Source organism: Rattus norvegicus, chromosome 6 (genome assembly GCF_021556685.1).
Source record: "Rattus norvegicus strain SHRSP/BbbUtx chromosome 6, alternate assembly SHRSP_T2T, whole genome shotgun sequence".
Classification (NCBI taxonomy): domain Eukaryota; kingdom Metazoa; phylum Chordata; class Mammalia; order Rodentia; family Muridae; genus Rattus; species Rattus norvegicus.
Genome location: NC_141539.1, coordinates 26,454,751 through 26,469,897, shown reverse-complemented (window position 1 = coordinate 26,469,897; position 15,147 = coordinate 26,454,751). Strand labels below are relative to the sequence as shown.

General features: G+C 41.6%; 1 protein-coding gene across 23 annotated transcripts in view; it reads left to right on the top strand.

Annotated features, from left to right (window-relative positions):
- Window positions 1-15,147, top strand: part of Ltbp1 (latent transforming growth factor beta binding protein 1) — a 395,618-nt gene that overhangs the window by 231,475 nt on the left and 148,996 nt on the right. For all 23 annotated transcript variants that reach the window (XM_087554460.1, XM_087554459.1, XM_087554462.1 and 20 more), the window contains 1 exon segment: window positions 14,382-14,484. In XM_087554460.1, the coding sequence (XP_087410586.1) occupies window positions 14,382-14,484 (103 nt within the window).

Genomic DNA, 15,147 nt, shown 5'->3' with positions numbered 1-15,147 from the left:
TACACTGGCTATTTCCCTAAATGGAACCCAGAAACCGCCAAAACAGATTGGATAAATAAATGTGGGGCTGGTGAAGTGGTTCGGTGGGTAAAGGTGCTTGCTGCCAAGCCTGAGTCCCTGAGTTTGAGCCCTGGGATTCACATGGTGAAAGGAGAGAAATAACTCCCACAGGTTGTCCTGTGATCCCCTCATTCATGCTATGTCCCATGCAGATGTCACCCCCAAATACATTAGTAGATGCAGTGAAACTTTTTCAAAACAATAAATCCTTCTAAAACCTTGACCTCTCAATTAGACAGTGCTCCTGTCTGCAGGTAACAGCATTAGCTGCCTGGCTCAGCGAAGGAGAGAGTGAATGTGTAGCCTGCTTTCTCCTTGCTCTTGACTCAGACAGGTCCTGTGTCTTGAGGGCTGGTGTTGTTTGTGAGATGTGAGGAGGGTCAAAGCACAAAGACCTTCATGTGTTACAGGTGCTTCTTGTCCAGAGGTTTGGGAAGCAGAACTGGATTTCCCAGTGAGCTACCTTTCTCCCTGAGCAGAGCTCCTAGCTGGGGTATGCTGATCACATTTACAGAAATTTGGCCTTCTTCTGGTTAAATAAGTCATCAACACCAGCCACTTCCTATGCCATCTGGGTTTTTCTTCAGTGTCCTTCTCAAGTGCTCCTTTGTCCTAACGCAAGAAATACTTAATAAGGTGTTAGCAAGTCTCATGTCTCTAGTGTCTCTTACATGGCCACTCTCTGTATCCGTCTTTGCCAGACTTTACCTGTGTCAATAGCAGAAGGTTTTGCTAAAGGTGTTTTGCACATCTTAGTGATAGGTTCTGGAGTTCTTAAATGTTCGCTGGTCTGGTTCCAGAAACTTCTGCCAGACAGCCTGTGATGGGGGCCTCTTGCCTGGAGCGGAGAAAGATCAGCAAAATACAGGGCTAGGATCCAAAGGAGGTGGGGGAACACCACATGTGAGAGAGAACATACCTCCGTGTCACTGAGTGTCTGCCAGCCTCGAGGAGAACTGCTAGTTTTACTTGGATGAGGAATGTGGAGCTCAGACATTGGGAGAGTCAAATATAGATTCTCAGAATTGGGGTAGCATGCTTCACAGAATGGGTGGGACCCAGACATGGTACTTCCTGTAGCTTAACATCCAGTCTTCCTCCAGGCAAGTGCCTCAAACTCATCAACCTGGAGTCTTTACTCTCCCTGACCTGTCCACACAGAAACAGGCCTGCGTCAAGTCACTGTTTTTCCCTGACTCTCTTCTCAGCTGTTTTTCCATTTTATTGGCCATGAAAATATTTTTACCATGACATGGGATATCATCAAGCTTCCATATTTTACCTTTAAGGCACACCAAAACCATAAACCTACTAATTAGTAGACTCTTGGTTTTCACACAGGATCAGACATTGAAAATAATTATGACCCAGAGTTAGGGCTTTTGGTAAGCCACTTCTGATACTGCAAACGTTCTGAGTGTGTTTGAAGAGAACATAGCTTGCCTTGATGGAGTTTTAGAGTCTATACACTGCAAGGATGTTTAAAAACTTATAACTGGTATTGGCTCTAAGGAGCTAAAAGTCATTTCTTATCCCTATTCTATTTGATTAAATTAATATTTTCTAAACTGAAGTTGACTCATCTGGCTTACTAAGAATAGTTTGGAGTATGCAATAGAAGCAACAGTTCCATGAAGTATTCTGAGAGATGATAAGATTTTTTTTCATCTCTTCCCCCACCATTTCTGATATGCGAACTATAGTGTCACATTTTTCTTACTCTTTCATTTCCCCTTCTTCTGCCTCCCTTTATGTATCAAATTATTTATATGCAAGCTGAATACTTGCTTCTAAAAGATTGTGTCCAGGGGCTGTACATGGTGCTACTGCCGTTTCATCGTTTATCTAAGGTTTATTTTAATTTTAATTATGTGTATATGGGTGTGGGATGCAGATGAGTCTAGGCACCCTCACAGGCTAGAAGAAGTCATCGGATCTATAGAAGCTGAGGTTACAGGTGGTGTGAATACCCTGACATGGGTGTTGGGACCTGGATTCACATCCTCTGCAGGAGTCGTATATACCCTTAACCACTGAGCCACCTCTCCAAGCCTGCTATCGTATAGTTCTGACTTGCCTGAATTAAAGGGAAAACCATTCCTGAATTGAGAAAGATTGGTCTTTACTGATGATCATCATATGACTTTTTATCTTAAGGACCCTGAAAACTTGCAATGACCAAGTTAACTCTAGTTTCAAGGTTTTTCCAGCACTCAGACTGTTTTAAACATATTTTTAGTTCTGAAAAATATTCTAGAATGTGAACTGATATTTCGAATAAGACAGAAATAACTCCAGCATAACCTTTTTGCAGAGGGCTTGATGAGAATGGGCAAGCTGTGACAACAGTTAAGAACACAGTCTTCACATTCTGTCGCTTTCAGGCAAGCCTCTCAGTGGAACAGTATAGTTTTATAAAATTGAGAGTTGATAGAGAACATTCACAGCCATGGCCACATTTGATCTCTGAAACACCGTGAGAGAAAAGGAAAGTAGGTTTTCAAGGACCCCAGAGGTGGGGACTAGCATGTGCTAATTCATTGCATTCAGTTATACTAAGCTGGCCACTTCCTGGGCCTATTTCATCACATTTTGAACCACGGAGCCTCTTGAGACATCTGGCTTCTGTGTTCTTCTGTTGTGACACTTTTGACATCTTTCCTTCTTTTTAAAATTATAGGTACTATCAATACAGTACATGTACAAGGCAGATGGGCAGAACGATCTAGACAAACATCAGTTACAGTGAATACCTTATTGTGTTGCCTCCAAAACCATCCTGACTCAAGGGTCATTTCCTCCAGAGTTTTCTTCAATGCCCTTCCTTTCTTCGTCTCTGATTGCCCTGGAATCTAGTCAGACTGTTGCTGATTTGTGTGCTCTTCTTGCTGTTACACTTGTGCTTTTCACGAGGGCAAGGCCACTTAGGATGAACTGCATAAAGGGGACCTAAGAATGCTTGCTAGTTTTATCCATGCTGCTCTAGTTGGGCCAGGGTGCATGACTACAGCAAACCTAGCAAGTGCTTTCATTTTACATGGACTGGTTCTTGGAGGAAAATAAAGCACTCTACCTTATACACTCCCTGGATATCCCTATAATAAATACTATTGATCTACTACTCACAATACTTGATCTTTGACAGAATTGAACCATGACAATACTTGATCCCCATAGCCGGGAAGAGAGATGCTTTCAGGAATATTGATCCCACTTCTCACTACTCACCGGCCAGGTACACAGTCCTGTCTGACAATTCTGTGGGTGGCAGTGCATGCCACAATTTCATGTGTTGAAACCTCTGATCTTACTATATTGGAGTAGAGGCTAAAAGGAGACAGTTGAGGTTAAATAAAGTCGTAAGGGTGGGACCATGGCGTGATATGATTAGTATCATTAGAAGAAAGGATTCCAGAATACTTGGCCTGTCTTCTATCTCTCTTCCTGTAGACTCCCAATCAAGAGATGGGATACAGAGGCAAACAGCTGCTGCCTACAAGACAGGAATTGCCCACGCTAGCTCCTCAGCTTTGGGCTTCCAAGCTCTACAACTGAGAAATGAATGTCCGTTGTTAGAGCCATGCGTTGATTTGGGGAAGATAGATCAGTTGGTAGGGTTTGTGCCACGCGAGTATGAAGACAGGAGTTCAGTCCACAGAATCTGTTTATAAACACACAAACAAAAAGAGATAGGCATAGTGGCGGGGTGTTGTAATCTCAGAGACAGGAAGTCTCTTGGAACTTGTAGAGCAGCCAGCCTCGGTTTCTTGGGGAGCTCCAGGCCACTTAGAAACCATGACTCACAAAACAAGATGGGCAGCACCTGAGACACAATACCAAGGTTGACCTCTAGCCTCTACACACCTGTGCACAGGTGCACACCCACATATATACACCCAAAGGCATTGAGTTTATGGTAGGTTGTAATGGCAGCCAGGTAGATAGAAGAGTGTTTAGGGGCTGGGATACGTTGGGAAGCCAGTGACTGTTGGCAGGGATTTCTCCCGTCATATGTGGAAGGGCAGTGGACAACACAAGCTTAGTTCTTGCTCCAGGGATGTAAATGAACCTGTTGCTTTTATTTGTGACCTTCAGTTTTTCTACTGAGTTATGTCCAAACCACAGGTAATTAGTAGTTTTATGTTTTGTGTACTTAGGTGGGACCCAGAACTGAAAACTTAACCAAATGGGAAGCCTTTGTTAAATATTGCATAGTTCTATGAGGCCTGACATGACCTTTCTTCCTTTCTATAGAGACGAAAAGGGAACTGCCAAGCAACGATGTGATGTTTAAGGTAGAGAGGTGTCCAGCATAGTTAAAGAAATAAAAATCACTCTGTAGGTGATCTGGTTGCCATAGCAACAGCAGGCATGACTCTGTGCCCATCATTATTTTTCTTCATCTACCAAAGCTCCTTGTTTTTAATCCATATCCCTGTCAATAGAATTTAAAATAAATTTAAGGTGATGAGCATTTATGCAAATGTAGCAACAAATCTGGTATTTTGGATGCAAACTAAAATTTATAATAAAAATGAAATAAATTTGACTGCTCTCTAGTACTCCAATTTATGTTTATATTTTATGTTGCTTTTCTATAGAAGAAAGCTTAGTGAGAATTATGTAAGAATAAGTCATAGTAGAATTTATTTATTCTTTTAGCAGTTCAGGAAGACCAACAATACATAGATCACAATCTGGAAGACTTGTCTGTCAAAATTCTGAAATCACAGAGGCAGAGAAAGTAAAGAACTGGATTCCTGGATTCTGTTTTTTTTTTTTTTTTTTTTTTTTTTGGAAAAGATATAAAGGAGAATCATATGACATGCCCTTAAGAATACTGTCCCCTTTGTATGTTAACTTTAAAAACGGATCCTTACTGTAGTGTTACTTTAAAAATACCATTTCATAAACTAAAGTAGTTGTCCGGGGTTCCTTGAATGCATGGTTTGGCTTCGGCAGGCTTTAAGCAAATATACGGTCAGAAATCAGTGTGGATACATTTCCAGCTGCTAATGCCCTAGTTACAGCAGATACTTTTTAAAATCAATACCCTGAAATATCAGAGGATTATGCATATATCAGATACCACAAATGCCAACATTGTTTTAATTACTCTAATAAAAGAAGGCTGGGTAGACATAAAAAAAAATAAAAAAGAACTTGCCCATGAAGAATGTTCTGCTCAAGCCAAAGCAATTTTTTTACAAGTTCTTTTAGAAAATCTGGAAGCATTTAAGCATTTTCCTCTTCTTTTTATGGGACAATGCCTGTTGCCCTGCCAGTGAGCCACGGTACAGAATTCCCTGTCAGGACAATGGTCCCTATAGAATCAAATATGTTGTTCTCATTGCCTTAATGACAATGTTAAAAATTGGAACATTTAGCATTGACTCATAAAAGCGAATATTTTTAACATGTTAGAGCAGGGACATGAAAGAGCTCTTGGTAAAGCTTTCCAGTTTAACTCGAGGCCAAAGTTGAGGCCATTTTGTGTGGAAGGTGGACAGGAGTTACCTTGTGGAACGGGAGTGGTTTCTGCCGTCATGAAATGTTCATAGCAGCCATGACCCGGGATGGGATTAGATGAACCCAATCTCTCCCACACAGTCAGTGTTTCTTCATAAAGGGCTTTATTCTTGTTTTTATGGGAAGATATGAAGGATTTTTTTCATGAAATACAACTCATATTCTTCAACATCACAATAATGAGGCTTTTGCTTGGTAAAAGATATTCAAGGTTTTGTGTCAGCAACTTTTGAACAGCAAACCTTTGAATGTGAGTAGACATGAGAATAACAGAGGGTCATTAAAGACTGATGTAGCTATGTGATGTGGGTAAATAGGCCATCCTGCGGCTCTGCATACATGCTCCATACATGCAAACTCTACATCTCTATGAAGGTCATGAATACCTCTGAGAAGTTGCTTATTGATAATAAAATGACTATTGTAACTATCCTTTATAATTAGAAAGGAACCGTGTAATTCCAGGTAGGTAGAGAAACTTTCATTTTGTGTGCAAGTTGGCAAGAGAGGGCTGGAATGACCTTATGGTCATCACCGATGCAGCGGCTCTGGCTTATCCTTTGAGAATAAGTAGGGACAGTACAGAGCCATGGGCTCCAGTAGTCAGGCTTGTAGGGAGGGGACAGTTAAGGGACACTCATCCTTATAGGGAAACTGTGATAGAGTTGAACATTCACCACTATTCCCAGCCACCTCCGTCCTTCTCTTGGGGCTTCATAAATCATTAAATTTGAGAAGATTGATTGTATATCAAACCAATTGGTTTGTCTTTGCTTAATTCGTTTTGTTAATGAAGAGATTGACATGCAGGGAGTTCATTTAGTGTCTCCTGTTGAGTTGTGGCAGATAGGGACAACTCCGAAGGTTCCTGGTTCTTAGTCCTCTGTTCTTTCCATTAGTCTACCCTCTTGCACTGTCTCTCCATGGGACACAGTCTCACACATGGACACATGGACACATGTCTGCACACACACACACACACACACACACACACACACACACATGCATGCACGCGCACAAGACTTAAAAAATTGGTCAGTAGGGCTAGAGAGATGGCTCAGTCATTAAAGGATAGACTCACAACCAAAAATATAAAAGAAAAAAATAGTCAGTATACCATTGAAAATGTGCTAATGTGGGGGTCTGGAGAAATGGCTCAGCAGTTAAGAGCACTGCTCTTCCAGAGGTCCTGAGTTCAATTCCCAGCAACCACATGGTGGCTCACAACCATCTGTAATGAGATTTGATGCCCTCTTCTGGTGTGTCTGAAGACAGTGACAGTGTGCTCATATACATAAATAAATAATCTTTAAAAAAAAAGAAAATGTGCTAATGTACATTTGATAGGTAGAAGTTGGGTATTTGTTTTGGCGTTATGATTCCCTAGATCAGCATTTCTCAACCTGTCATTCATGACCCCCTTGGGTGGAACCACTATCTCCAAAAAGATTTACATTACAATTCATAACAGTAACAAAATTACAATTCTGATGTAGCAAAAACAATTTTTGGGGTTGGGGGTCACTGCAAAATAAGGAATTGTCTTAAAGTTTTCTTTGACTGAACTTCAACTTTCCTGAAGGGCATTTAATCCAGGTGTTCTTTTTTTGTTTTGTTTTGTTTTGTTTTGTTTCTTTTGTTTATTTCCAAATGAGTTTATCTTAAATATATTTTTCTTTGTTTCCCATAAATACTCTATTGTGACTTGTCATGCTTTCATTTCTGGGTCTCAAATGCAGAAAACTATACCTTCCTTTTTTGATGTGTATGTTTATGGGTATGTGGTATGTATGTAGATATGCATGTTTGAATGTGCATGTGGAGGCCTGAAGTTAACATCCAGTGTCTTTCTTGATTATTTTCTACTGTATTTATTGAGGTAGAGTCTCCCTCAGAACCCAAACATTATCAGTTCTGTTCCCTTTAGAAAGCCAACTTGTTTATGATAAGTACACTGTCACTGTCTTCAGACACACCAGAATTGGGCATCAGATCTCATTACAGATGGTTGTGAGCCACCATGTGGTTGTTGGGAATTGAACTCAGGACCTCTGGAAGGACAGTCAGCACTCTTTTTTTTTTTTTGGTTCATTTTTTCGGAGCTGGGAACCGAACCCAGGGCCTTGCGCTTCCTAGGCAAGCGCTCTACCACTGAGCTAAATCCCCAGCCCCTAGAAAGCCAACTTGTAAGGGGGATGCCCGGTTCTGTCTCTGAAGTGCTGGGATCTCGGTAGGATGCTTTTCCTTCCTGATGTTAACGTGGACTCTGGAGAATCCAAATTTAGGAATTCTCATGTTTGCACAGCAAGTACCTTCTCTCCTGAGCCCCAAATTATACCCTTTTAAAGGCTTTTATTTCTCTATCGATCAATTAGCCATTTATATCCCCGTCTCTACTCTTCCTTAACATATGCCAAGTTTTTTAATAGAAGCAATGTAAAACCTATTTGCCATTGGGAAGGGCCAGTGTGGCTACTTCTCTGTCTCCTGGCTGACTTTTAGATCCAACTAGAAGTTGAATTCCAAATTGGGAAAATTCTCCAGAGCTTAGCATCACCCTGCTCTCTGCCTCTCTGTACCCTCTATTTGTTCCTTCAGGTCCAGCTGCCTTGCTCTGTGCTTACCCTCTCTGCCCATAGTTGGTGATTGGGCCTTTGCATTGAGAGAACTGTTCCATCCCTCTGGAGTCTCAGTCCTTGTTTCAGCTCCTTCCTGAGCTAGACCTGTATGCTTTTGCAAGGGTTACAATAAATCAGATTTCTTGTTTTCTCCTGGATTTTCCCTCAATGCAGTCCTGGAAATACTTTTAAAATTCTGTCATGCTTTAATGTTTTACGTTTATTTTCTCCTTTGGTTTAGTGATGTATTTTCTTTTTGAGAAAGGGCCTTTTTTTTCTAGCTTCAAATATTGATACTTCATTATAAATGATCCTTAATAACAAATTGAGTTACATATATGTGATAGGGATTATTTTAAGCACGTGTCTGCATTGTCACTTTTAAATGTCTTAACTGTTGAGAGTAAACAGTAGGCCCTTGACATGTTTCTGTTCTTATGGGGTGACCCTTCTCTTTTAGTTAGGGTCTTATTGCTGTGAATAGATGCCATGACCATGGCAACTCTTGTAAATGAAAACATTTAATTGGGGCTGGCTCACGAGTCCAGAGGGTTAGTCCTTTGTTCACAGTGGTAACATGCAGGAACCATGGTGGTGGAGAAGGACAGAGTTCTACATCTGTCAATCCAGGAGCAGAAAGGCAATAGGAAGAAAGAGTGACTTGGTTTCAGTGTTTCAAACCTCAAGCAGACATATTTCCTCTCACAAGTTTTACCTAGTCCATTTAGAGCACATTTCCTAATAGTGCCCTATGAGTCTATGAGAAACATTTTCATTCAAACCACCACACCTTCTTATGGTGAAGTATTTGAACAATTTTAACAGAAGCCTTCTCAGAGCCTATAAGATGGGCAGCTCTTTAATCTTGGTTGTAGTTTTATCCAGGCTGGAAGACAGATGAATGATACCTGGAACTCATCCTACATTGTTCATCAAAGTATAGTGGAGGTTATCCCAAAGATCTCCAATCACACAGCTGCTTAGCCATTCACAGCTTTCACTGCACTGTGAAGTCAGGGTTATTGTTGTAGTGTCTCATTGCTGGTCCAGAGAGGTGGGACAATCTGTGGGATACCCCAGTGCTGGTAGGAAAGTGGTGTCTAGGGGCTTTCAACAGCACTCTTCTCCTTGACTCCTGGGATTCCCATCTCCAGGACTTGACAGAGTGAAACAAACATTCTTGGAATGAGAATCAGTTCTAATGTAAAGTGTTGTAAAACCAGGCTCTAACATCCATAACAACCTTCCCCAGTCACCATGCATCTCTGGAGCAACTCTACTAGTGAGCTTTTTCATTGTCAAAAATGATAAAGATGAGAAATGATTAAATGTTGCCAGATGGTAAGTTTTGAATGTTGATTCCACTCCTGGATTTGTGAGGGCCTAAAGGGGACCATGTTCACAATTTAACCTCAATAGCAAACTTAGGTGGTTTTACCTCAGAAGTGAGGTGGAGGTCAGAAGATGTAGTCTTAAGAAGGTAAAAAAGACTTTAAGTAGATTGGTCATAATCAGTTGATTATTTATAATGAGCCACACAATTGATGACCTTTAATACATTTATACCTTTGTGCCATTATTTATAATTATTTTGCATTGTGAAATAATTATACTCTTAACATTACCAAGTCAAATAGCATTATGCTCTAATTTCTCAGAAACCTCCCTTAACCTTTCGTGCTAATGAAGGGACACTTTAACCCTATGCACTGTGCCAACATTCTGTGATTCTTCAGTGACCTGATCTTCTGACCTATGGACCCCATAAAGATAAATAGAGAAGAGAAGTCTAAAACTTATTTCTACCATTCAGATGCCAAGGTCAAATGGAGCTGTTAGTTTTCCCATCTTTTGTCTTATTTCCCTAAGTGTAGCAGGCAGAGGTTTAGAGCCGGTGAAGACTCTAGAGATGAAGTAGAAACAGACAAAGGAAAGGGCTATGATTCATCCTCCAGACCTAGCCCTGTTATAAACTTTGGACAACAGTATTTGAACTTGACTCTATCCTGCACTAGTCTGTATTTTCTACACAGAGTCTTATAACCTAGCAGCACATACTGACCTCAGAGCTTTGCCTTCTGGCCATTCCTGAGAGATGACAGTGAGGCTCAGCTCCCACCGTCTCCTGTTACTTAAGTAGGAACATTGACAGTGTCAATGGTGTGAGATGAGGCCCCTCTGCCTGTGATTTGGGATCTTCAGGTCTGCCTAAACTCTTTAGTATATAATGGGCTTGCTGTATCTCAACATTACTATCTTGTATACAAGTAGGCTTGTCTCGGCTCTATCCTCCAGCTGATCCTCACAGACAGGGTTGCCTGAACACTCTCCTGGCCCTATCCTAGTTGGATCCTCGAAGACATTAGTGCTGAAGGTTATAAGAGCTTTCTGGGGAGCTAGAGCATGTTTAGCTTGGGAAAGTACAAAGGTGTGAATTGGACTCTGGATTGCTTCACGCAAGGTGCATTCTGAAATCTTTGATAGTCTCTGAGAATGTGGCGGTTGACTCCATGGGAAGAAGTCTATTTGTGCTTTCAACTCGCAAAACCCACATTGATCCCCGAATACAAATGGGGCTAGGGGTGCTATGTCCACATGAGTATATCTTGCTGAGAAGCAGAATGCCCCCAGTCTTAGAGCAAAGCATCCCAACCTCATTCTGTGATTGGTTGTTCTCTCCACAGTGTGGGAGAGTCGCATCTTGGCCTAACCCACCACCACCACTCTGATTACTTGCAACTATACTCAGAGAAGACTTGTAGCATCTAGTGGTCTTGGGGAAAAGCCTTGGGTGTGACCACAGAGGTCTTTCACGTCTTGTTTCTTGCTATACACTGAAGCCTCTTTATTCTTAAACAGCTGGTGGGACCGATAGAAAACTTTGTACCTTATAACCATGACTTCACCCCTCATAGCTCATTGCTACACTGTGTAGACCAGTTCTGGGACACATGAACAGTACCATGGTACCCACCCACGCATCCCATTTCTTCCATCAATTTGGATGGCTTGTGCTGCTCTTGGCTGTAGACCCGCAAAAACAAAGCCATGGGATAAAGCAGCCTGGATCGTGTAATGAAAACCTTGTACCTTTTTCAGAGGCCCAGTAGAGGGAAATGATTTATTTTTGCCCTACCAAATAAAACATTCTAGGAATCCAAGGTGAAAATTGGATTTTAACTGCTACTAACATTTTGAGCATATAAAATCGGCAAGTGTTGAGTGCTTTGCCTGATTAAGAGAAGAGCCTGGAGTCTGGTACAAGAATGAGCTGTGTGCAAAGTGGTTGGTGTCTCGAATAAACCCAACCAGTTTATGAAACTAGGAGCGAATGCTAAGCAGATGTGGGCAGCTAGGTTCCAGCAATGGAGACCTCTGTTTTTGTTTGTCCCATGTCTTATACCCAAGTCACTGTCCCCTTTCCTTTCCAGCTTTGAAATCTTCATGCTTTGGGTTTAAGTTGTTTAGGGCCAAGCTCAAGGAGTGTTGGGGAACAATCCTGATTCAGGTGGTTTGCCTTTACCTTGATTCTTTCTCTTTCTTTATGTGGTGTATCTTGTGTGTGTGTGTGTGTGTGTGTGTGTGTGTGTGTGTGTGTGTGTGTGTGTGTGTATGTGTGTGTGTGTGTGTGTGTGTGTGTGTGTGTGTGTGTGTGTACACAATACATATCCATGTCTGCTTCCTCCTTTGGCCCTGGTGTAGATCAAGCTCTGGAATGGGAGTATTCCTAGTAATCACACAGTACTCATGGCCAGCAAAGAGCCACCTACCCAAAGGTTTTCCTATTGGTGCACTTGTTTGTAACAGTCACACAGGCAACATTCATGCAACCAACTGGGCTGCTTTCCTCCCTTTCCCAAGAAAAACATGACTATTTCTTACTACCTTGGAGTAGCGCCCGAGGTGTCGTGGATGTGGTGACCTTGGCCTTGCTCACTTGCTCTAGGACTTTATTATACATTGTTTTAGGTTCTTTTCAAAAGTAGGGCCAACTCAAAATGTCTTCAGTAGTCACTTTTATTTCTCCTACAAATGCATTTCTTGTTGATTATCGTACTTTTAAGTGGAAAGTTTGACTAAGCAGCTTGATTCACAGAATACTCTCAGTGCACTCTAATCTGCTCATGCACTCTGCTCCCTAGATTGTCTGATGATTTACATTTGACCTGAGACATCTGGAATGAGGAACTTTCAGATGACAATGATGATAATGATGATTATGACAATGACAATAATTATGATAAATGATAGTGATAGTAGCGATAGTTTTCTTTGCAATTATATGTGTCAGACATAACACTCAACATTGTACATAAATTTTACTTTTCAAGTTCATGATCATATAGAAAGATGCTATTATGTATTCCACCTTATGCATAAAAAACTCACCTGTGTGAGTATGGATGTAGACCCACAATTCATACATACCTACTCCTCTTGAGAGTCTCAGTTACTGTTTTAGACACTACCACAAACTGCTTTTAGAAAGCATATAATGCTTGTCCAAATTATTAAAATTTTTAAAAATTCATAAAGGCCAAAGATGTTAACACCATGCTATACCTGGCCTTCTTTGATGTGTACATAGTTACTCAGACCCTTGTTCAAAACGAGGCATGCCTGGACCCAGCAGTAAAGGAAAACACTGTCTATGGAGGCTTGCCAATTGTGTCTACACCTTGTCATCCTTCTCAGGATCACCATTGGCCTTGATTTTCCCTCATTGGGTAATGCCCCTCTCACCCCCATCATGGGGCATGTATGCTAACCTCTGATAGGTTTTCCCATAGAAATGGCTCCACTCTGCACTATTGAGCATTTGTTATGTGTCTTGTTTGGGGATGTAAGGATAACAAGTCATAAATACATAGGCACTGGAGCGGAACTGGTAGCCATGAACTTGTATATAATCATATCTGAAGGAAAGGAAAGGAATCATGAGCTGAGGAGCCAGTGCTGCACCTCATGGCAGAAATATAGTTTGAGGAGAGAGAAAAAAATACGATAGCATTCTAGAGAGAGAATGCAGTATTCAAAAATATGTGAGTTGTTCAGACAATAAAGGATCCTTTGCCAAGCCTAAGTAGATGCTTAGAGGTGGAAGGCAACAAGATACAGCCTGAAGTGGGACAAGAGAGGACTTCTCTATCCTGCTAGGGGACAATGGCTGCTGGAGGTCATTAGTCAATAGAGTTATGCTATCAGATTTGTTTTAGAACCCTTTGAGGATTTGTTTTTCCTGGAAAAAACAGAGGAATTCCTTAGGTGTTCTACATTTGTACACAAGACAGAGACGTGGGATGTGAGCTTATCCTGTGCAGCTGGGAAGTAAGAGTCAAGTACGTGTCACTGCCCATCTGGTCCTTGGATGGTCTTGCAAGACAGGATCTAGTTTCTAGATAGTTCTAAGTAACTTCAGTCCTAGGCCCAAGTGTCCTATGATCTGTGGTTGACGAGGCATCTCACTTGACTTTAACGTTTGACAGTGTTGACCATAGTTCTAATGATATCTGTTCTGCCTGCTCAGGCTATTCTTGCTTAAACTTGCCAGCCCCTTCCTAGCTTGGCCGATATCCCTGGAGCATTAGTCTCTGCCAGAGTTGATCTGGCTCAGCCTATAGTCATTTACCATATTGTCCTCTGTTGGCCTGTCCCTTCTTGGCCCTCCTTGGGCTCTGCGATTCTCCCCTTGTCTACTTCATAGCTGATTCTACAGTTTTATGGCTACACATTTCAGCAGGACATATGCTCAGTAAACAGAACAGAGGAACAATGAAAGGGCAAGCTGATGAAGGAATGGTTGGGCAAGCAATTGCTGTAGGGAAACCTGAAAGCTGACATATATCCCCAGGTGAGGGAGCAGGGTTCAGTCAAGGAAAGTCTGAACAAACAATAAAATCCAGAAGTCTCTGTGCATGGACCTATGCCATTGCTTCGGATTTCCTAAGACTTAAACAATGCAAAGGAGTTCAAATATGGACACATGCTCGTTCGCTCTGGTGTTGTATTGATTCTGTCCTAGTATTTGGCCTCAAAGTTTTATGGCCATTCTTTTTGCTCTGTAATTGCATGGTATCAAGGGGAATGTTTATAAAGTGGCTGTGAAGCTCCCCAGCTCTGGGGCTGTGGACATCCTGCACTCAGTTAACCTTCCTGTTTCACACCTCATTGCAGTGTGGCAAAGCGCTCCCTGGCCTTTCAAAGCAAGAGGACTGCTGTGGGACAGTGGGGACCTCCTGGGGCTTTAACAAATGCCAGAAATGCCCCAAGAAGCAATGTAAGTGACATCTCATCATTCCTCTGTGGTTAATGGAACATACCTCTTTTCTTACCTGTGACTCTTAATCACGAGTCTCCTAGACCTTCAAAGAAATCTCTGGCTGTATTCCAAAACAAAGTGCTACAACCTACATTTCTAGAGACCTTGCAAGTTCATTAAAACTTTCATACCACCTCCTCCTCCTCCCGGTCCTCCTCCATCACTCCTCATCTTCCTTCTTTTAAACAGTTACTGGTCACCTTCTGCAGTTTAATTACTTACATAGGGGAGGCACTACAAAGAATTGATGAGCAAAAAATTCAGTTTTTCAGGCCCTAGGGAATAGGGGGGCTCTTAAGATGGCGAACAAGTGTTTCCAACCCTATAAAAAAGGCAGGGCAGTTACTATTTTATTACGTTAGATTCCTTAAGTGAAAATGTTGTCAGTCCCCACACATTTCATTATGCTGCAGATCACATCCTTCGTGAAAAGAAGCTCAGATGAGGAATGCACTGCGTACTGATTTGTTAAAAAGGAATGTGTAATTATAGAACCTAATACTTTGCCCCTTTTTCTTAACACTGCTTCTGTGCTGCCCCAGTCCCTAGTGACTGCAGCATGAACGTGCTGTGATTTGCCCTCACAGTGTTTTACAGCAACTGTTATTTGAATCAATCCAG